We start from the raw sequence: 22,535 nt of genomic DNA, 5'->3' as shown, positions 1-22,535 counted from the left end.
TACGCATTGGACGACCTCCTTGTCTCATCACAATCACGACCGTTTTCCTTTCCGTCGTTTTACGACGACACCACGTTCATTACCTTGGCGCCTGAATGATGTTCCCCAGAACCATCTTATCGTTTCTTCTCCTTACCAGCATAGCACATGGCCGTCCTATCGAATCACCCAGAGATGACGCTCAACAGGTAGAGACCGTTCCATTCATCGGGGTCGATCCTACAGACCCACGTATGGCACACGGCCCTGACGGCCTCCGCCCCGCCTCAGCCGCAATGGCAATGATCATCGGCGCTGCCCAGCCCCAAGGCCATGACGCTCCCGGAACCTTGCTCGCCCCATACGAGCGGCCTCACACCACCCCTACTGCTCCCACACATTTGTTCTTTTCCCCCGCGAGCACCCATGTGACAGCCTCAGCCACCCCCAGCCTCCGCGCCTCCGAAAGCACATCTGGTGTCAACCCCGCGCCACAGTCAAACACCTCCCAGCGCAACGTCCTCGTCCTCGCTATCGTAGTCAGCACCGTCCTCGGCCTCCTTGTCAGTGTCACCATCGGCAAGTACACCCTCGAGTACCTCCAGAAAGCGAAGCGCAAGTTACGGTTGTCGCAGGAGTCTTGGGGACACAAGGAGAGGCCATTCCCCGTCATCACTCCTGAAGTGCCCGTGCCAGACACTGATACAGAGCACGAGAGCTTGAGGACATTCTCATTTCCTGGTCCGCCCTCCCGCAAGGGACGTCTGTATGACTCCAACGATACATCCAAGCCCAAAATACGCACCCGGTTCAGCAACCTGATCGCGTACACTGCGTTCAGGCACCGTGATCATGACAGCGTCACCACCCAGGACACCGCTTCCTCCACGCCATACCTTCTCAATGTCCCGGGCCATTCGGATCACTCACGCACCAGGAGCGCACCCATCATCACAAACCACGACTCCATGTCTACCGTGAAACCTGCGAAGTCCACAGAATCAGACTGGGACATTGCGAGGTCCTATCGCATATCGCAGGCAAGTGAGAATATCCCTTGCTCCCTAGTTCCTTCTAGGGGCAGTAGGTTGTCCAGACTCGATACGACATGGTAGTTCAGTCAATCCATTTCATTTCATAAGTTACCCTACTGTGAATGAAAACGCAAAGGATCACGGAATGAAGCAGACAAGGTATCAATTACAAAAATTATCGGATATAATGAGAAACGAACGGAGTAGGTATATATGCGAATGAGGGTGTGTGAAGTCATTAGGTTCGAATGAGCATGATGAATTACTTCCGGAGACTAGCAAACTTCTGCTGTAGACCAGCTAGGGGGTTGCCCTTACGGATGCGGCAGATGTATGTGAGTGTGAAAATTGCAAAAACCTGCAGGGCATGCGATTAGCTCAGTAGAAGCACTCCATAACAATAAAAACTTGCGTTAAAGGCAGTGATACCCATCATGATGCCCAAGTCACGCCAGTCGTGAGAGGCCTTGATGTTGAACGCGGAGAACATATACTCGTCTGTTGTGCGGTAAGGGCAGAAGAAACATGTGGACGTGGCACTGGGATCGGCGAGGTAACCGCCAGCATATGACATGAATGGATCCAAGTATTGGCTGCAAGTGGATCCACTTGGAGGGATAACGGGGACGAATTCATGCGGAGCACAGTTGATGTTATTACCGCCAATAGCTAAAGGAAAGGTCAGCGTCAAGGAACACACTTCGTGCATAAGACGCACCTTGACCAAGCAGACCCTCGATAAAGTAGGTGAACGGGGAGACTCGGTACATCCACTGCCACCAACCAAGCGCACGGTACGGTTGCATGACACCGTTGCTACAAAACGGTAAGGGACAAGATCATACCAAAGCACGTCCGAAATACTCACAAGATAACGACAAACGAAAACAGCGCACTGAACAGCAGTGAGGCGATCACAGCGGTTGGAGCCATTGAAGCGACCGCCTGCGCGACAGTCGTATAGTACATGGGGAAGACAACGCCGTACATGAGGTATGTGTATCCCGCGCGATCGGTGGGGAACCCGACAGTCCAGTACCAGCAGAAGAAGAAAAGCGATGAGCACATGATGTTCCATGGTAGCTCCACCAGAATTTGGCTGACAACGAGAGCAGTCCAGTTGTACATCCTGCTTGGACGCTCACGGATTTCATATATTGACCGAATGTCGATGAACATCGTTTGAAGCTGCTGTGAGAGGGGGACACAAAGCACCGATGCCAAAAAGATCGCCTATCAAACAGGTCAAATACTTCCGCCATGTAACCCAAAATATCACATACAAAAAGCTTGTTCTGGGTACCCTGAAGCGAATCGCTGGTCTGGTAGAACGTAAAGCCAATGAGCAAGCCGCCGGCAATGCAAAGTGCGAACTTGGCCATGAGGTAGGTTGGGTTCCGCCAGTAGGCCTGGAAGTTACGCTGTGTGAGGGCCATAAGCTGGTGACTCCACGACGTCACGAACTCCGTGGGTTGTTCTGCTTGTATGACGGGGCGAGCGAGGCCTTCATTGTGGAAGTTCTCGATCTCCTCTTGGAGTGCAGCAGCCTCAGGCGAATTCTTCCAGATGGTGTGCCAGTCAACCGAGGACGATGCAGTTGCACCTGCGCCGATGACATCAAGCATGTACTCCGCCCTAAATGAGTTGTTAACTGGAGAAGGGTAAAACACGACCAAGAAAAACTTACGGGTTAGCGTCAGGGTCGCATCGAGGGGCACCATTGCGGTCGAAATACTCCAGCATGGTAGAAGACCCTTCACCGATTTTACCGAAGTACACAGTCTGGCCACCCTTCTTGAGAAGCAAGAGACGGTCGAAAACCTGGAACAACTCTCCAGAAGGTTGATGAATGCTATACCAAGATTGTAAGCAATTACATTATAGCCCTCGCCACGTCAAACTCACGTGCAAAGGATTGCCTGGCCGTTGTTAGCAAGCTCGCGAAGGAACTTCATGATGGCCCAGGCGGACTGAGAATCAAGACCAGAAGTAGGCTCGTCCAAGAACAAGAGAAGCTTGGGCTATACCACACAATATCAGCACATTACTCGGCAGCGACACACAACAACGAGGACGAACCTTAGCAGCGAGTTCAACGCCAATGGTCGTGCGTTTACGGTGCTCGACGCCCAAAGACCCGACGACGGCGTCAGCATAATCCTCGAGGCCGCACATGACAAGACACTTGTCGACGCTGAAAGAATGAGCCACGGTGGCAAAGCAGGTAACGAGAACTCACTATTCTTCTAGTTCGGCCATAGGAACAGTCTGGGGCTGGCGAAGGTGCGCAGAAAACAGCAGAGCCTCTCGAACGGTAGCTTGAGGGAGATGCGTGTCCATCTGCTGGCAGTAGCCACTAGCAAAAAAAATTAGTACTTGGAAGCAAGCGCATCCTCAAACGGCGCACGTACGTCTGTGCCTGGAAGTCCGCAGGGAGTGGTTGACCACTGACCAAACGGTCACCAGTCACAACACCGACATCAACACGCTGCGCCAAGACGTTAAGGAGTGTAGTCTACAAACACATGTCAGACGGCGATGATACATGAACATCCTGAAACCTTACCTTTCCAGCGCCCGATTCACCCATGAGGGCCGTCAGCTTTCCAGGGGCGACAAAACCAGAAACATCGTCCAAGAGACGACGATACTGTCCTCCAGAGATGGGAACCGTGTATTCCAAATGCCTCCAAGTAAATATGTCTGTTGCCGAGGGCTTCTCGAGGTCTGCAGGGCTGGCATCCGTGTTCGCAGGTCCAGCAGGCTCAGGGTGAGCACCCTTTTCCTCGTCCTTGGACTCATCGACAACCATAGCAGCGCGCGAACCCTGCTTGAAAAGCGTTACAGCAGTGTCAAATGCAGTAGCGGTGTTGAATTCGGTTGCAGTGAACAGAATAGCGAGGAAGCCGACACAGAAGACACAGACGATACCGAAGTTCTAAAGAGCTCAAATTAGTGAATCTCTATGCCGCAGAATCATTCATCAACTTACCCTCCAAAGATTGCTGTAATAGTAGGTATAGGACAATTCCGCGAAGAGGTTGCCATTGACAAAGTTCTGACCAGGCTGAGCACCGACCACAGCGCACACCTGGTTAGTCAACGATATATTTGGATATGCAGGACCTGAAGGGACGAGCGTAGAGCAGGTGCCACTCAGAGTATGGAACTCATTCATTAGCAGAGCCTCGAAACCATAGCGCACAGGCTGCACGCTAGCTGTGAGCACGCAAGCCTACAATTGCAATCCAGAAACGCACATTGATATACATGATCCAGCGGAGAGCACCAGGAATATTTGGCTTGGGAATGGTATAACCAGTGAAGAGCGCCACAACGACGACGACGACACCAGCAAGAGACGTAGCCGCAGATTCGGTCTTAAAGCACGCGGCAACCATTCTAAAGAAGGCCTTCATAGTTATAGTCATAGCAAAAACGAATAGGAAGAATATGCTGCATTTGCGTTCAGCGAGACTCAGCAGCCACATCAAATGCAAGACTCACAAGAACTGAGATGACGTTCTCTGGAGGTCGACCAGGAGATATAGAATAACTGAGAACACAGCCTGGATAACAAACGTGAATGGAATATCGACCATTGTGTGCGCGAAACTTTCGATGAACGGGTAGTACATCGCTGCCTTGTGGTGCCGGAGCACAATTGGGCGTTGAGCGAAAAGAGCCGGAATCTCTGCCATGGAAGATAAAGCACCGAAGAAGAGGGCGCTGGGGACCAGTTAGAAAAACTCGTGCATATAGGCAATCTTCAAAACACGCACAAGAACAGAACACCACCACGAGAAAAGAAACCAGAGGTTGCATCAGGTAGCTTCAAGAACACGGTGCCCATGATGATAGACTGAAAGATCTGGACACTGGGGCGAAGTCGATGGTCAGGTGATTGATGTAATATCCTTGCCTATACACTCACACAAGGTTGACGGCTACAGTGCCCCAATCTCCTTTGATGATCTGCACACGGCGCACCATGACGGCTCTCATCTGCATAGCAATAGAGATAGTGTACGAGTTGCTCTTTGGGGCCGTGTCGGCGTGCTCCATTCCGACACTCTGCCTGTATGCATCCATGCGCTCGGGATTCCCAACATAGTGAGAGCGGTAGTTCTCAATGGAGTCACGGTTTGCCTGACCAAGGGAAGAAGCTAGGAACGCAGCGGCCATCTCTTCCGCCGTTCCGGGAACTTTGCCCTCGAAACCGTCACGAATACAACGCCCGCTTGGGTTGGTAACTGGAAATCACGACATAAACAGCTAAATCTTATAAATCAACATGGAACATACCGGACACAAGGAAGTCAGCAGTGGTCTGCCTGTCTTGCGGCTCGTATCCCATATCAATGAAATACCGACGTGCGTCCTTAGCCGGGCCAAAGAACACCATTCTGCCCTCTGAAATCACGCATACTTTGTCGAAGAGGTTGTACAGTTGTTCTCCTGCTTGGTAAATAGACACGATAGTGGTAAGACGACCTATATCAGTGCCGATGCGTAACGCCTGAACGAATTCGAGTGCGGTGGACGCGTCGAGACCACGAGTAGAGCTGGAATAGTGTTAAGAACGTTGTCAATGAGCAAGAAACAAAAGAAAACTGACTTGTCCCATGCGCCAATGAGAGCACGGCAAGAAAGGGCCTCTGCGATCGAGACACGCTTCTTTTCTCCCCCTGAAACGCCACGAATAGCAGCGTCGCCAACAACAGTGTTTCGGGCATGACGAAGACCGAAGATGCGAACGAGGATATCAACCACATCACGATTATACTGTTCACGGGATTGATCGGTGAACCGTGCATGTGGAGTACGCGTTTTGATGGCGAAAGACAAGGTTTGCTCAACAGTCAGGGTCGGGAAGTGAACATCATCCTCGGGACAGTAGATCACATCTCCACGATACTGCCTTGCGATGTCCTCGGGTGTAAATGAATCGTAGCAAACTTCGCCCTGCACAGCATGGTATTCACCGCGTTGATTTGCGATAGTCTTTAGGAACGTGCTGCAACCGGAACCAGGCCGCCCGAGAACCACTGTCGCGAACACGTGATAAGCACAAAATTTTAACTTTACGTTAGTCGATCAAAAGTGACTAACGGAGCATTTCACCGGGCGCGACGACACCCTCGAATCCTGAGAGAATATCCCTGACAGGCGGATTGCGCATCGCAGAAATGTTTCTCAAGATAGCAGCAGGATTAAACATGGAACCGATGGTAGGCTGCAAAGAGGAGCGTGCACCGACACCGATGACACGGAGATCCTTGAACATAACGCCGAGCTCACGGCTCTTGATTGACTCCTCGCCACGCCTAAAACACGTTAAAAAATATAGCCGATTTATAATTGTAGAACTCACCGTCTGACAAGGTCTTTGAGGGTGAGTTCGAAATCGAAGCCATCTTCATCAGCACCGCGACCGGAAGTTACAGAAGACGAGCTGGGGGTGTGGACCTCCTTGGGTGAATCAGGCATAACAGCCTTTTGGGAACTTGCACGACGAGAACTTTCCCGACGATTAACTTGAGAACGAGTGGAACGTGTTGTCATTGTGCGTTTGAGTTCGCTAACACCAACTGGGTCAAAAAAGCTGACTGGAACGCGTGAGGGAGATGAGGGAATGGGATCTTGAGCCTCATCGTGATTGGGCTCATCCTGAGGAACATTAGTTTCCAGGCGGAGGCCCGAAATACTCATGACGGGGGACGGAAAGGAGGGGAAGAGGAAATGTTAATGTTGAAAGCAAGAAGGGCGAATGGGAGAATAAATAGTCTACCGGCAAGAGAAGACATTATTTCGGTCAGGGTGATCAAAATGGTCCTCATCCTCCGCCCGAAATCACATTAAGGACAATACATTTACATCATGAAACCGAAGAACATCATAATCCTCGCGGACTTTAAACATTAACGGCATATGACGCTAAACACCGCCAAACACTGCAGGGCATCCATGCCCGAAATCATGCCCGAGCTGCAATTTGCCTACCGTTGTGCACCCCGAGTCATCCCCGAACACTGCACAGTGACAAGCGTACTCGGCGTGGGGAGCGACGAGTGTACTCGGCGTGGGGGGCGATGCGAACGAGCGCAGGCGCACTTCAATTCCCAAAACTTTGGTATAGATGCCTTGAGTCTTCCACTTCTTCTGTCAGCTTGATTCGGAAGCAACGACTCATGTCAAAACAACGTTAACGGGGGGAAGAACGTTGACACGCCCACCAAGTACTGATACTGATATCGATCGATGAGTAGCCATGTCCTCCGTAACTGATTCAGTCATCTTCAGAAACATATTCTCAACTCCAGCCATATCTTCCATCTGGTCAGACACCCAACGCACTTCTTATTATCTCCTCTTCGAAGCATCATTGGCCTCTGTCCAGGCAGATATTGGAATCATTCCTCGCAAGGCTGCCGATGCCATCCTCGCTTTCTCCCATGTCACCAACATAGACTTCGATGAACTAAGAATACAGACAGAAACAATTGGCTATCCCGTCCTTGGTGTAGTCAAACAGATAGTCCAAGGAGTAAACTCTATTGAACCTGGCCTAGGCGAATGGGCCCACTGGGGTGCTACCACCCAGGTACATAACATGCGCTCTTATCATTCTAGGTTTCATATCTTCATTGTCTCAGGATGTCACAGACACCGCAACAATCTTGCAACTTCGAGATACTCTTAATCTGGTCTCAGACGCGTTAAACGCTATTACCTCGGATCTCCGCCGTCTTTGCCAAACCCACAAAGCAACTCCTATGGCGGCTCGCAGCAATCTTCAGCAAGCTGTGCCCATGACCTTTGGCTTCAAAATGGCCCGCCTCCTTGCCACCTTTGAGCGACACAAACAACGCCTTGCTGAAATCAAATCTCGTCTCCTCGTGCTCGAGTTCGGCGGCGCTGCCGGGACACTCGCCACCATCAAAGATGGTCGGGGTCTCGAATGTCAAGCAGCCCTCGCTCAGAAATTAGGTCTGGCAATCCCGGAGATCGCGTGGCACACAGAACGTGATCGCATCGCCGAGGTTGGCGGCTTTTTCGCCCTTCTCACGGGGACCTGCTCTAAATTCGCTTTGGACGTCAAGCTTATGATGCAAACGGAAGTCGGGGAGGTCTCAGAGCCGTTCTATCCACACCGCGGCTCTTCCTCGACGATGCCCCAGAAGCGTAATCCCATCTCGAGCGTGTATATCACTGCTATGAGTGCGACTGTCCGTCAGCTCTCTGCAGCGCTGTATGATGCCATGGTCGAGGATCATGAGCGCGCAACGGGGCCTTGGGAGATTGAGTGGATCGTGCTCCCGCAGATCTGCACTCTCACGCACGCTGCATTATTGAAAACGTCCGAACTCATTGCGGGGTTGGAAGTCCATTCGGATGCTATGAAGAGGAATTTAGATATCACAAGAGGCGGCGTGGTAAGTGAGGCTGTCATGATGGGGCTCGCTCCAAAATTAGGACGGCAGTTCGCGCACGATTTAGTATATGAACTGTGCAGGCGGTGCGTACAGGAGGATGTCCCTTTGTTGACACTCCTATATGCGGATGATAAAGTCCGGGCAAGTGGGCTGTCGAGGGAGGAGCTTGAGAGGCTCTGTGATCCAGCCAATTACACGGGGCTGTCCGTGGAAATGGTTGATCGCGTTCTAGCAGGTACCTTTCCCGGTCAGTAAATATGATTTTGCCAGCTATCGGTTGATTTCTGGGTAGGACTACAAAGTTATGCGCCACATGCCCGATGTGACGCTAGTGTATAGCTTTGCCAGTAGACGCATAATTTGTCGTTTTTGCAGAGCCAGTACTTGTCACTTGCTAAAGACCACACGGGGGGTATCGCACGAAGCGGTAATCTCCGCAGCATGAATAGGTCGACATCAGAGCCGCACTCTCTGGATCACCAATGCATCATCCATCATCGAACATCACCCGTGACCATGCGTATTACTTCCCGTCTCATCTGCCGCACTGTTCCAGTTCACCAGAGCTTGATGAGATCGTCTGAAGTACCATGGATTGAACGTGTTGATAACATCGCGCATTGATACCACATTGGCTATGGCTCCGAAGCACTGCGAATCAGCTAATGATCAATTTCATGATACGGCTGATAATTATGGAACAAGGAAGTGTTAGCTACGGCACCGATTCTTCATAACATCACTTGAAGCATAATAAGTCATTCGTAGCTTCTTCGTCTGATGTGACAGGTAAACAATCTGATTGAGACGTGTCATATCCCCCGACGCAGTAGAGCATTCCAAGAACAAATACATCTCCTAGCTAGACGGATCCGTTCGTGGACTAGCCAACTGCCACAGTTGGATGCAGTGTCTTTTGCTGCTTGAAGGGACAGACCCCTTAATACTCTCGGGAGATTTGAGGGTAAGCATAGCATCTTGAGGCGATGGATTGTCAAACGAGCGTGGGGGGGCGGCGGGGATAAGAGATTGCTTGTCAATACAGCAAAGGAACAGAAATTTCGAGGATGGGCGCGTATTGCGTAAACAAGTGTAAACATAAGCTGGAACGCGCAAGGAACGCGAGTGATATAATTCGCTACTTCATCAACATCTCAGGGAGATCGACTTACTGGATTGAACGTGTAGCAAGAGATATAGCATGGGCCTGTATAAAGAGGGAAAACAGGTTAAACTTCAAGAGAGAACGAGACGTGAACTGAAATGTCAGGAGAGTGGCTGAACTTGTTCAAGCCTCCCGGTTCTCAACGAAGGCGGTGTGATAAGGCCTTCAATGGACAGAACAGTCACATACGGTGCGAGAGATGCTCAATTTGACCGATAAGATGCCGATGTCTGGGCGAGGTAGCTGATATGTTCAGATGAGAGTGCCATGGTCGTGCCACTTGTTGGCCAGCGGCTCCGAACCCGCAAACGCAGCACCCGAGCAACGCCAACGCCAAACCACCGGCAGCCAGGCGAGCCGCACCGAGTACCACAGCAATGTACGGCTCGTTCCAGTGTCACAAAATGCGATACAGCTCGTTTTGTAAGTTTATGGCCTTGATTACGCAGGAGACAAGATCCGACCACGGGGGGTTTTGCCCTTACGAACATGCTCGTGAGAGGGCGTAACCGCTTGTCCTGATTCCGTGTCGAAAGAACGTGAAGATAATGTTTTGAGCGTAGCGCCATAGAAAGATCTCCCTGTGTATAGTTTCTGATGGAAGGGAAGTAAGTAGTGATCATGATCGGCGACCAAACGTACTGGGGTTTGCAAATTGTACGTCATGTACTGTATGTAAATGCAGTCACGTGTGGCGGGGACTCGCTTTGAGGCACGGTTCGACTTGGAAGAGAGGATTGAGAGCGGATGGAACTTGTTTAGATATTGTGAAAACGCATGAGGAACAGGGATATCCGACATATGTACTTCTTGATTCCAAAACAGACACCACAAGTGTGCGCGCTCCATCAAGCTAAGCGTGACACAACTCTGGAATGTTTATTGGATACTCATATCCATACCAATTGAAAGACGGTCAGAAAGTGTTGTGCGTACGGCGTAAAACTGTACAGTACCTATCCGTATATGGTAACCCGTGGAACCACGCACAGCGAGCAGCCGTGAGAAACGACGAGCAAACTAAGTTAGATTATTTGACGAAATTTACACTTGGCAGGTAAAAACTGTAAATGGGAATCTGTCGCGCCCGCCCTCCCGCCGCGTTCGGTTTCCTGTCGTTTGGTTTGCCTCTTCGTCGTCCTTCAAGCTTCAACGTCGGAACGTCGATGGTCGAACAGTGTGGCGGCACCACGCAGTGGATCTCTTCCACTAAAAATCAACTTGCGAACCTATTGCTTCCACTGAATTGGCGGCATGGTCTTGACTCGCGATTACAATCGAGAATTGAGCACTGGCTCGGTTGGCAACTTGGGAACAAGGCTGAAGCTTGAAGCTCGAGGAAGGAGGCCACAAGGATGCAACTCGTTTGAACAAAGTCTGCATGCCCTCGATCAAGGGTGGCTCGGGCCTCGAATGTTTATCGATATCCTAGCTTGTTGGTTCTGCGTGGCCGCGTACGTATTAAATGTGGTCAAGTCTTAATGGTCTAGACTCTACATATACTGTTCGCCGGCTCATCATGCATTATGGACTTGTCATGGACGGTCGCAATTACACTGGCAGCTGCAGGCTGAACTCCTTACCTCCACTCCTTACCTTTACTTGAAACGACTGAGCTCAAATATCTTACCGAAACCGCTCCAGCATCAGCAGTTTCCTAGCCACGCTCCTTCCTCCATTCGTATCAAAACCCCCTTCTCAACTCATTTACCTGCTGTTCCACAGTCCAGGTGGGCCGTATCCCATGCAGGTGGTTCCGTTGAATGGTATTCCCGGATAGCGGATTCTTCAAATCAATGGGACAAGAATCGAGATAATCAGTGTTACATAAATGTTCACTACGTCGCCGCATCGAGTATCGCAGACGTACTAATGGTGTGGAACGCGAGCTCCTCGTGTTGCATCCCAGCCACGGGACCAAAGGCACTTCTGCCGAGGCTGTGGTTTCTATGTACCAACAAGACACCTCATCCAAAGGGTCGTTGGAACCGATTGATCCCTCATCGATATCAACCGAAGCCTGCGCTTATGACACCTGGCAGTACGATACTTTGTCATCACTGCAAAATGCTTTGTAAAATGCTTTGTACCCTCCCAGTTTCTTCATCTTCTGTGCCTTCAGTATTCGAGGTATCAGCGGTCCTATCTCCGATACACCGTCAGCCCCCCGCATGTCATCTGCATGAGCACGAGTGCTTCCGTGAGGAGGAGCTTAGAAAACCTGTCTATGGGATGAAGAATTGTGCCGGAAACATGTAGTCCACGCCCCTGTTACCGCGGGATCTACCAGATCAGGGTGTCAAGGCTGTATGTGATTTTATCAGTCAGAGTGGTGTTGGAGTTGCTCCAGCGGGTAGAGCAACGTCACGAAGCTGAACGAGCAAAGGTGGGCTATTCTCAGCAAATATCATGATATTCCTTTATCGATGGTCATTGTCCTTGCACTAGAGGGTGGAAGTGTTCTTGCCAGGTTTGGTGGAAGTTCGCCAGCGAAAGCTGACCAGATGTGCGCAGAGAAAGTTGAGAGACAACGTGAGTTGGAAATGGGAGCAGATGCGAACTGAATGGAGCAACTTCGCGCGATTCTTGCAGCTTCGGAAGGCAGGACCTATCCTCACACTACCAATCAGTCTTCTATGAATGTTCATTTCCTCTTCCATGTTGCTGTGCCTCCGCTACAAACTCCATGCCTCTATGTGTCCTGACGATTACATTTCATGATCTCATGGATGGATATCCCTTCTACTATGTCACGGTATTGCTATTTCACACAACGGAAAGCGATCCCCTTCCGCATCATGTTGTTCATCGGATCTGACTCGATCAGAAATATTCAACATTCTCCAATGAAAAGAGATGCTCATCAGAGTAACGAGAATTTTACAACCAGGTTCGAGAGATGCTTATAAGATGTTTATTTCCATGACCACGAAAGAGTCTAGCCCTGTAGAAGACTGGATAGAGGCATACCCCATTCGGGACGATGTTGCGACTCAGCAGGTCTCCTTAGTTAGCTCAATGTCGAGCTGCAGGCACCATTCGAGGCTTCTGTCCTGCCTGTACGTGCAGGCAAGGTCACCACCATTCAATGATCAAATGCGAATATCAGTCGCATGATTAAGTTGAATGGACGGAGTTGATCAACGCGTCGCATTCAGTCATGACAGATATTCGAACCTAGACTGATCAAGAAACATGTGCCAATGCCTACGACAGCGGCGCAGGTCTTTTGCGAGTGCAGGGACGGTTTTGTAATTTTGCAATGTTACCGTCCCCGACAGCGTTAAATCTGCGGGCCCTGGATAAGCCCGGTGCACAAAGGATGAAGATCGTCAATAATATGATCACACTGTCAAGGAGTATCAGATGCTCCTTTGTTGGCTTGTTTCTTCCCGGGGGAAAAGGGGAGATGCCTGATTCTTCGGCTTACATGTCAGATGATCTTGCGAGGCCTATCTGCGCAGAGAATGCCCTGTTATGCGACCGAATATCAACAGCGCGCAAGGTATATGTCGTTAGACCTTGTGGCGCCCAGCTTCATTGTCTTCGACTGACGAAAGGACTCTGAAAAGGGGATTAATAGTATCCTAAACCATGATCAGGGGTGCGTTATTTGAACGGCCGTCTTCTTTCGAGGAACTTTAAAGGGTCAGTGCCTCGCAGAACAAAGATGGCAAGTCATGTGTTTTTTCAACTTTGGGGTGAAGTCCACTGGCTCGTCCTGTGCAGCGGGGTGTATAAATCAAACTGTTGTCTCCGACTCGGGAACTCTAGGGTTCGAGTACTTAGTCTGAGGAACACAGGCGCGAGTGCGTATTATATTCGGAAATTCTAGTTCTAGAGGAGACAAGAAAGCGAATGCACGTTTGCCTGCAAATCAGATAGCCAATCGCATAAAAAAGCAAAAAGCTTGCCGGAGGTGCGATGGAATGAAGGAACAATCAGAACACGTGAATCATTCTGGGCATGGGAAGTCGCGCTGAGGGGTGATATACTTAATTCAGGGCAAGGGAAGCTCATAAGATGGCTCGAGTGGTCTTAACGCCCTGATGCTTGCGGTCCGTGTCCCTTGCGCGCTGTTCCACGTCAGTCACCCTGACCAAGGAATGCTTCAGCGCAAGGATCACTTTTGCTGTGCGCACTTGTCCAATGCCTCCAGTACCTGTGCCAAGCCCGTCTCCTCCAAATCAGAGGCCTTATTCCATCGTGGCAACACATGGTATTGTAAATTTAAACGAGATCCTGATATCAACTGACGACATGCATCGTAGGTGATATGAAAAGAGCACATGGATCCCACAGGAAGTGGCACAGGAACCAGGGGGGATCTCGAATGTAAGACTGGCAGTCAAGGGTGTTCCCTTGAATATATAAGAGAGTGATATTCTGGTTAGAACCACCCACGATCCATGAACTGGCCACGCTATTTTCAGTCGTAGGCAAGCGTCGGACAAGGATGGGTTAATTACGGATGGATTGTACCGAGGAGTCGAGGAAGAATCGTAACGAGGCGAAGTAAGTTGTCGGTTACAGCAACATAGTAACTCGATCAGACGCCTGTTGTGAACTCCAAGTTCTTCAATCAGACTTGTCCTTCCCCTCCAGATCTCCTCGGAAGCGTACATGGGACTTTGGAGACTAGGACAAGGTTGATTATGTCGTCGATGCGAGCCAATTAATTAATATTAAACTGAATCTGGCTTGATGGGTCCTGATACTAATACTATTAGTAGTCCTTTTTTTTGGCGGATGTCGGAATGCCTCTTCCATGTAATTTAGCTTCTCTAGTCCTTCATGTCCTTCGTCGAAGCGCTCCGTAGACCACGGCACGTATATCCATCCTAGTCGATCCTCAACATATCAGAATGTCCCCCTTCATCCGACCCATCCCTTCACCCTCCTCACATTCGATACCATGATCGATACTCTCTCCGTCCTAGCTTCACATTTCATCGGTCAGTATCACTTTTCTATCCATCATCCTACTAACTCTCGCTATCAGGTGTCATCCTCTCTAGCATGTGAGCCTATCACACTCCATCCTCACATCCCTTGTCAATCTCTTTTTTAACCAGGTTCTATGGCTTTACTCTCGCCCAGACCTGGTGTTATTTCAGAACTTTTCCAAAAGACAGACGGTCTATGAAGGCCTTGGTGATTATCATCTACTCCATCCCCAATTCTAAATCTCAATCGTCTTTTCCAGGTAGCCTTTCTCTGGTCTGTCGCTCCAAACTCTTTTTCCACCGTAACTCACATTTCCTAGGGTGTTGGACACCGCCCAGCTCGCCCTTGTCGCCGCATCAATATATCACTACACCATACTGTGGCAAGGTGATATCAAAATGACTTCCCATGTATCCAAGTATGTCATTTTCCACACGCCATTCTACTCATACTTATTTTTGACTAGAGCATTTGAGGTGCGCTTCTTGTATTTCATCATATTACAGTGTCGTAACTACTCATTACAGGCATCTATGGGCATTACTGTACGTTCTTCATCGTCCCTTTCAGTCAGAAGCATCCTCACCCTATCACAGTCAATAATAGCATTTATGGTCCAATTGTATGTCTTTTATTGGATTTATACCGCGATAAGCATTCATTCCCTATTCCAGGACATATGCTCATCGTATATGGCGACGTGAGCTTCACGCTAACAATCTTGGGAATACACACTGAAATCTCTCTAGTCAGTTTTGGAAACATTCTAGTCACATTTTTCATAGTAAGTCTAGGAAGTCTGCGTTTGTGTCCCCGTTTACACATAGTGCCCGCGCCGCAGGTCCTTTTGGCATTGGCTGCGCTAGGTAAAAATAATTTGCTGTCACTGCGACATGGCTGATTCTTAACTTACACACAGGATCTGGTGTAGGTAGGCTCAAATTCTCGATCTACTACATATCATCTCTTATTCAAACCTACCGCAGCAATGGTTGTCAAAACGTGAGCTTGCTTAGTCCAACATCTAACGAATCGACCCTCACATATCCCAAAGTGTCCGCAATCCCCTGTGGGATAGCACTCACGTTAGCAACGTAAGCTCACCTCCACATCTATCAGCTAACTTCCAAACCTTACACGACCCTCAGCTGCCTGCTTCTAGTTTTTACTTATCTTCGATGGCATGTGACGTCCTTATTGCCGCTACGCAAGTGTACTTGTTCCACAAGTCCCGAACCGGGATAGGAAGGTATGTTCCGTCTATCATTTTTCAGTCCAATGGACTCATTTTCGTCAAGACTTGGTGGTCTCATCACCAGATTGAGCGTGCTTGTTGTCAATGTGGGCTTGATAACTAGGTGAGTTTGTCCCCCGCGCAGCCTTGTTTACGACTAACTTGTCATTCTAGTATAGACGTCACACTCTTTCTCATTCTGGTGCGCATCTCGTCGGAAGAGATGATCCCACTCACAAACCCTCCCCTCAGTTTCTCGTATGCCCCCACAACGGCGCCTTTCTTGTACCATACATCCTCATGAGCCACTGTGCGCCCCCCCGCTTCATCTTTGGTCATCATCTTATCCACTTGTATTACAGGTTATCTGAATAGTTTCCTCAGTGTGTAAGTCCATTTCCCCACCTCAACAAGCCAAAACCTCACCCCTACAAGTCTAAACTCTCGTCTTGAGCTACGGGAACTGGTCGATAATGACGACGTAGGCGATCCTGTTCTCATCTTCTTGGCCGTACCTGACCGCCATCGCAGTACGCCTGTCCCAGCATCTACACCATCGCTTCAGAACTGGCATGATGCAGGCCCTCATACCTCCCGCGCGCCACGCCCCGCCGGACATGTTTTGAAGCTAGCTATAGTGTACTGTGATGCCACCCCCCACATACAACCCCGAACCGAACCCTCTTGTAGGACACAAACACTGCACTGTATATTACCGCACCCGATCACACGATAGACAGACCAGACTCGTCGTTGAACTGAAATCAATATCCGATGTTGGCTGGCATTTGCGGATTTGAACGCGAACGAGTACGTGTGCCTGCACGGCGACCCCGTTTCATTGCGGAAAGCGTGCTGCAGGAATCATAACAAAAATTGAGGGAGATTGAGTGCTTGCTGGAGTACGCGCCAAGGCCCGGGGCGGGAGGACTCCTCGAAGCAGGCTTGCTTACCCCACTGTTCCCTTCTTGTCTTGATCGAGTGGTTGACTTCATCGCGTGCGGCACTGCTGATACTATGCAGGCAAAATATTGCCTTCAAATTCCGTGTCCTCTTGTTACTAGCACTAGCTAGACAGTACTGACCCGTCCGCATGCACGTATACAGTACATATTTGGTATAGATGGATTTTGTGTAGTATGGTTAGACCGCCTGATCGACATGAGTATCCCATGAGTGAGTTGGCTGTGTACTACGGTAATTATTAGGTGAGTCGCGATCGGTGGCAGTCGCGTCACGTCATATGCAGCAACCCAATGCATTTCCAAGGCTCATGGAGGTTGTCGTACGCATGCACACCTTTTAAAAACCTCCACGCAACAGCACCAGTCAAATTGATATGATATTGATGATATTGACTAGCTATACACCTACATCATGCATGCACATCCGACGGAGCGAGTATACAGTACTGTGTCGTCCTGCATGCAAATGATACCCCAAATACACGGCAGCCAATCTACTGAATCGCGTATCCCGACGCCGCAAGCGCCTGCAAAAACGGTTGCACCACTTTCGCATCACCCGCAGCCAGCAATCCTTTCACGCGCGGGTCCGCCTTCACCAGCGCCTGCCCCAAAAAGTCCTGCGGGTTGCGCACATACGCCACGGGATCCACAGGCGCGCCGTCTGCCGCAGCGAGACGCGAATACGCAGCCTGGTACCCCGCAGTCTGCTCCTCGAAGTCAATCTCCGTTATGCCAGTACTCTGTTCTTCGTCTTTAGATTTGGCGAGATACTGTGGCTCGCTGAAGAGCTTGATGACGGAGACGAATGCTTGGGGCCTGTGAAAACCGTGAATTATAGTGTGAAGGGGAGGGGGGCGCGACTCACCAGCTCTGCGCGCTCGGAGGCGTAAGCATGATCGTGCTCTGCGTGAGCATGCGGATGAGACCGACGGCTGCGACTTTCCTATCTTTGTGCGGCATCTTCGGCACCTGCGGGACGATGAAGTTGAGAAGAATCTGTGACCAAAGCCTGTAAAATGAGATAGATAAAGATGAGCGATGCAACAGAGATTAAGAGCTAGATGCGCCTCACTGTGGCTGAATCTCCTCGATAGCGGATATAACATAGTCCGGCCCAAGCCCGTCAACATTGATGGCCATTGTGAAGAGGAGGAAGTGCGAAAAGAGATAAACATATTTATCCGTTTTGCTCGTCTGCATCCTTGTGAGCAATGTCATGACGAGTGCCTTGAAGTACTGTTTTAGCTGCGCTCTAACCAGCCAGCGCTGTCAATCCCCATTTCACCATAGCAAAAAGCACGACAGACTCACGGAGGCACATATTGCACAACACCCTGCAGAAGTTCAAAGCCCCAGCCATCGTTGATTTTGGAGGGTATTAGGCGCTGCTGGACAACGGCCAGCACAGCTGTGATCTGTCCCGTCTTGACCATCTCGGCAGCGTCGCGGGCGAGGAATGCTTTAAGGAGCTTCACAAGACCAGGGATGCTGCCCTTTTGTTGCCAGCATGTGGGCGTGAGGAGGAATGGGAGGAGGGAGCGATATTCGGATGGCACGCCGGTGGTATGCGCTTCTAGCATCTGAGCGAGAATTTGGAAGACGTAAGGGATATACTCTTAAAGATGAAATCAATAATGAGGGGTCAAGTTATAGTATAGCTCCTTACGGTCTATGTCCTGCTGAAGAATGAACGTGAAAGGGCCGAAGAGCGCCTGCTCGAATGTAGGTAGAGTGGAAGGTGTACCGCTCACAACAAACCTACAAAGAGAGTGTCGGCCAAGATTCCCAGTCTAAAGCGAAGGCGTACCTCAATAGCGCTGATATGCTTTCAAATATGTACTGGTCGAAATTGGGATTGCTTGGGTTCTTGGCAATGACGCCAAGGATGTTGACCAGTCGTTGCAGGACTTGTTGATAGACAGGAGTAAGAGTTTGACGTGCGGTGACGATTATGCGCATCGCGCCTGCACACGGGAGTCAGCACTCGCCAGCAGGGTATATGATCGACTTACATTTCATGAGGTGGTCATTTTCGGCAACCTTTTCAGGAGGGCCGGCAGCTTCTATCTTGTTCAGGAGTGTATTGAGCAAGTCAGCAGCGAGGTCGTGAATATCGGCTTGTGAGAACCTGCAAAGCGTGAGCGCAAGGTTTCCGGCACACGAATACGGACGCACAACAATTGCTTCCCCTTTTTGATGAAGAGTATACGTTCGATTGTTATCGCAGCATACGTATACGTGACATAGTGGTCCGCATTCAAGTGCCGAGCCAACAGGGGGAGGACCGACAGAAGTTGATCTCTCGTCAGCTGGACGAAGTGTGAGCAGCGCTGATGCGTTAGCTCGTATCAGAATACACAAACCTGGTTCCTGAAAGTCAAAAGGAATCGAATCGCATCAACATAAAGGATTTCATGGATGCTGCCACCCGATGCTTGCAGATCCTGGTACACATGCTCGGAAAAGAACTTCACGACATCTACTAATGCATTCGTCGACGTGACACCATGCTTTTCTTGGCGTCAGATCGTAGCGCTCATGTCAAAAACTAAAACTGGCTCACCTGTGTTGTCGATGCCTCTGTTGCCACAGCAGTGAGCAAGTATATGGCACTGTCCTTCGCCTTCCAGTTCTGCGCGGGGTTCGAATTGTACTCCTGCAATCCGGAGGTGATCCATGTCCCCACAATTTCCGTGGCCTCACTTTGGTATCCCGAGCTGACTAACGCTTGTAGCACGTCTGCGGCTGCCTGGCGTCGAGTTGCTACTTCTGATGCACTACCTCCGAAAGCCAAGTCAAGCCGAATGAACTCAAGTGGCTCATCTTCAAATTGCTCCATTTCATGGTCGCGTAGTCCAATATTAGGGATGACAACGCCTTGTACGAGAGAGGCAATAGTATCGCGCGAAGAGAATAGCGATTTGTAGTAACCCGACCGAATAGCGGTGGATATAAAACGCAGAGATTGAGAGACAAGCTGTTCAGCCGGCGCCAATCAGGTTGCTAGATAGCGAAACAAAGAAAAACCGAAAACATACAGAGTCGTCCGCGACGCCAGGAAGCTTGTTCGACCCGATGAGCTCCCATACACTCTGTACAAACCCTTCAACAGCAGGAGAGCGTGATAGTTGGTCTGGGAAAAGCTTGATGTAAAGCTGTTACATAAGTCAGCATTTGTTCGCTCGTTTCCGACCTGTTACAAACCTCGCCGATCTCAAAAATCTTGGTCTTCAACTGAGCAGGAAGCGATGGCTGTGTTTCATCGGGCTAAACGACAGGTCAGTAATTAGCAATGGACCGCAAAGACGTTGCTCACATCGACTCGAAGCTCTGGAGGATCCCATGACATGAAACGCTGAAAGCGTCCAGTTTGTGGAGCGAAGAAGGCGTCGTGGGCATCTTCGATACCCGGGGGTAGATCTTGACACGTAAAGTCGTAGAATATATCAATGAGAATGATCTGAGCTTGTGTAACGATAGCAAGATTAGGCGGAGCAGGGGAGGAAAGCAGGATGGTTGCAGTCTGGTTGAAAAGATCAAGGAAAGGTTGGATGAAACGCGATAACACGAAGTTGATCTCCGTGAACAGTTCGTCCGAGCGGACTTGGGCTCGCCACTGGTTGAAGATGGAGTGAGCAGTCTGCAGGACACCGACATTGATACTGTAGTCCGTTTGGGAGAGTGATAAGACGAGTTGCTGTTGTAAAAGCGTTAGACAATGAGCCTGTGGTTTAACGAGGATAACGCACGTCAATGAGATCAGTCCATTTTACAGGAAAGTCAAGTTCGGCTATCAGAGCGACAGACTCAGCAATTTGAGCACGAATTGCTTTATCTGCAGGATCTGACAATGTAATCATGGCCGGGACGAGCTGAGAGCGGAGGGCTGCTTTATCTGCTTCCGGGAGGGGCGCATCGTCCTTTTTGAACCACAGATGAGATGAATGAGCATGATCAGAGAAGCGGTATTACCCACCTCCTCCCATCGTAGTTTAGCAACATTTTTGAGATATATTCCACCTGCTAGGCGCGTTGAGCGATCGTAGGATCCGTTGAGGATCAGCGTAAGGAGGTGTGCCAAGAATCCCTGCTGTGATGCAAGTGAACGTAATTGCTGTTCTGCTCGTTTCCTATGTGCAGGCTGGAGGGAGGCTTGAAGGAGAGAAGCGATATCGGACATCTCTGCTTTACCCCGGACGATGTCGCTAGTTGATTAGCTTCTCGCGAAGTTCAGTGAGTACGATGTTCTTTCACTGGACGCGTGCTCTTTGTTTGGCTTTCCTTTGACCTGAACCACTTTCGGGTAAACCCCTAACTTTATTAGACTACAAGTGCTTGACGCTGCGCGGCTCGCCTTGGATAAATCCAAGTCGGTGGAAAGTACAGTCGGCGCGAGGGGAAACCGACCAAGAACACGCAAGTGACGTTGACATGTTTTGGAGCTGCTTTGTTCAAACGGTTGCAAGGTGACACCCAGTGAAAAACGGTCCTAGCCATATCTATGGCAAACGACGGTAATATGAGAAATGTGCCAACAATATCGCGAGAGCTACGCAAATCGGGAAAGTGGAATGTGCCGTTGATCCATTGAGTAAAAATCCGTTGAACATTGGTTGAACATGTTGAAATTCTTTCAACTGCGGCTTGACTTTGCTCAATATTTGAACGTTCTGAACGTTTGAGCATTCTTACGCATCAGCTGCGCACGCACCATTACTTCGCGCGCGCAATGACGTCGACACACAGTGGGCCAATTATGATATATATATTGGGGCATTCCATCCCCACTCAACTCACCTGAGCTTTCTTCTTCCCCTCCATCATCTCCTCCTCTCAGCAAAACCTTGCTGTCGACCTTGACCATCCCGGCACCGTCTGACGCATGACTATATATATGCGCGCATTTTCAGACATCGTGAGTTGTCTGGCATCGTCAGGTTCATTCTCGGACTGTTTTACATCATATCAGAAACATTTCTGGCTTAATATCATTGTCCCGATTCAACATGGCCACGAATTCGGTAGCTGTTATGGTAAGTACTGTCTACTTGCCTGGCGAGCACATCTAACAACGATATGTTTCAGTCAAGGACTCCCAGAATGTGGACATTATGTGTTACTAGGACGTGCCAGAAGCTGGGCTACATCATCCAGATGCGCGGGCGGGGATGTCAGATTGGTGTATAGAGTACACTGTTATTGCATTTGTAATTCTATTGCAATATAATCGTTTTCACTCGATTTGCGTCGATGTGCATTTACACAGAAGGTCAATTGGGAGCTACTACAATATACTAGAATCTACGCTACGCAAACACGCTCTATTCTGCAATATCTTGCTCGATGCGAGTCGTTGAAAATATCATATAAGTCTCATCCGTCTCCCCAAATCGACGCAAATATTGTCGCGATATTTCGGTCGGTTTCCGTCGATACGGCTAGGACCGTTTCTCACTGGGGGTGACAGACGAAAGGACCAGTAGGGATCTAAACGCACTGGACAAGAAATAGTACGTATACGTAGGCCTTTTCGTTTTTTACATATAGACAGCAACATTATTTAATACTTGGTGTATACTCAGATCGGAGTCCAATCCAACGGCACTTGAACTATATATGTGGCGGGTGGCAAAATTAAATAAATTAAATAAAAAAAAATTGAGGAGGAGGGAAGGAGGGGGAAGACATACCTTGCAACGCTTCGATAGAGTGGCTCGAGGCACTTTGTCAAATGTGCCGTACACGGTAAATGAAATCACTTATTATTGGGAA

At 49.6% G+C, this 22,535-nt stretch overlaps 6 protein-coding genes across 6 annotated transcripts; 4 read left to right on the top strand and 2 right to left on the bottom strand.

Annotated features, from left to right (window-relative positions):
• Positions 1-98: 98 nt before the first annotated feature.
• On the top strand, positions 99-1,094 carry DEU56DRAFT_914549 (uncharacterized protein; the record flags this gene model as incomplete). The annotated part of the gene is made up of 1 exon (XM_041357629.1): positions 99-1,094. The coding sequence occupies one exon, from the start codon at positions 99-101 to the stop codon at positions 1,092-1,094; it is 996 nt and encodes a 331-aa protein (XP_041206475.1).
• On the bottom strand, positions 1,089-6,891 carry DEU56DRAFT_814386 (ABC-2 type transporter-domain-containing protein). The gene is made up of 20 exons (XM_041353732.1): positions 6,388-6,891; positions 6,126-6,340; positions 5,632-6,061; positions 5,319-5,578; positions 4,948-5,266; positions 4,796-4,891; positions 4,521-4,742; positions 4,274-4,469; positions 4,006-4,221; positions 3,580-3,951; positions 3,425-3,528; positions 3,253-3,369; positions 3,093-3,207; positions 2,919-3,034; positions 2,701-2,865; positions 2,297-2,648; positions 1,882-2,246; positions 1,732-1,829; positions 1,426-1,682; positions 1,089-1,371 (listed from the first exon to the last, which is right to left on the bottom strand). Exons 1-20 carry the CDS (start codon positions 6,723-6,725, stop codon positions 1,276-1,278), a joined length of 4,449 nt encoding a protein of 1,482 aa, XP_041206474.1. The 5' UTR covers positions 6,726-6,891; the 3' UTR covers positions 1,089-1,275.
• DEU56DRAFT_814382 (L-Aspartase-like protein) lies at positions 6,879-8,873 on the top strand. The gene is made up of 2 exons (XM_041353731.1): positions 6,879-7,617; positions 7,670-8,873. The coding sequence occupies exons 1-2, from the start codon at positions 7,285-7,287 to the stop codon at positions 8,702-8,704; spliced, it is 1,368 nt and encodes a 455-aa protein (XP_041206473.1). The 5' UTR covers positions 6,879-7,284; the 3' UTR covers positions 8,705-8,873.
• A 4,074-nt stretch (positions 8,874-12,947) lies between these two features.
• DEU56DRAFT_814373 (uncharacterized protein) lies at positions 12,948-13,409 on the top strand. Its single transcript, XM_041353730.1, has 2 exons — positions 12,948-13,218; positions 13,278-13,409. Exon 1 carries the CDS (start codon positions 12,955-12,957, stop codon positions 13,180-13,182), a length of 228 nt encoding a protein of 75 aa, XP_041206472.1. The 5' UTR covers positions 12,948-12,954; the 3' UTR covers positions 13,183-13,218; positions 13,278-13,409.
• Positions 13,410-14,314: 905 nt separating this feature from the next.
• On the top strand, positions 14,315-16,465 carry DEU56DRAFT_458361 (uncharacterized protein). The gene is made up of 21 exons (XM_041346327.1): positions 14,315-14,569; positions 14,617-14,635; positions 14,690-14,768; positions 14,821-14,834; positions 14,881-14,979; positions 15,028-15,037; positions 15,089-15,106; positions 15,158-15,183; positions 15,236-15,261; positions 15,311-15,345; positions 15,403-15,427; positions 15,481-15,492; positions 15,548-15,563; positions 15,616-15,655; positions 15,710-15,810; positions 15,860-15,919; positions 15,970-15,997; positions 16,048-16,105; positions 16,158-16,182; positions 16,231-16,276; positions 16,327-16,465. Exons 1-21 carry the CDS (start codon positions 14,530-14,532, stop codon positions 16,369-16,371), a joined length of 822 nt encoding a protein of 273 aa, XP_041206471.1. The 5' UTR covers positions 14,315-14,529; the 3' UTR covers positions 16,372-16,465.
• A 654-nt stretch (positions 16,466-17,119) lies between these two features.
• On the bottom strand, positions 17,120-21,017 carry DEU56DRAFT_814351 (CAS/CSE protein). Its single transcript, XM_041353729.1, has 15 exons — positions 20,740-21,017; positions 20,513-20,683; positions 20,080-20,460; positions 19,968-20,030; positions 19,802-19,918; positions 19,327-19,740; positions 19,127-19,273; positions 18,939-19,072; positions 18,776-18,891; positions 18,571-18,727; positions 18,430-18,521; positions 18,075-18,378; positions 17,836-18,015; positions 17,629-17,772; positions 17,120-17,579 (listed from the first exon to the last, which is right to left on the bottom strand). The coding sequence occupies exons 1-15, from the start codon at positions 20,941-20,943 to the stop codon at positions 17,255-17,257; spliced, it is 2,949 nt and encodes a 982-aa protein (XP_041206470.1). The 5' UTR covers positions 20,944-21,017; the 3' UTR covers positions 17,120-17,254.
• Between the last annotated feature and the right edge of the window lie 1,518 nt (positions 21,018-22,535).

The sequence above is a fragment of the Suillus clintonianus genome, assembly GCF_016758775.1.
Source record: "Suillus clintonianus strain FC179 chromosome Unknown DEU56scaffold_56, whole genome shotgun sequence".
In the NCBI taxonomy this organism is placed as follows: domain Eukaryota; kingdom Fungi; phylum Basidiomycota; class Agaricomycetes; order Boletales; family Suillaceae; genus Suillus; species Suillus clintonianus.
Note: the sequence above shows the minus strand (reverse complement) of the source record. Positions and strands in the feature narration are given on the sequence as shown.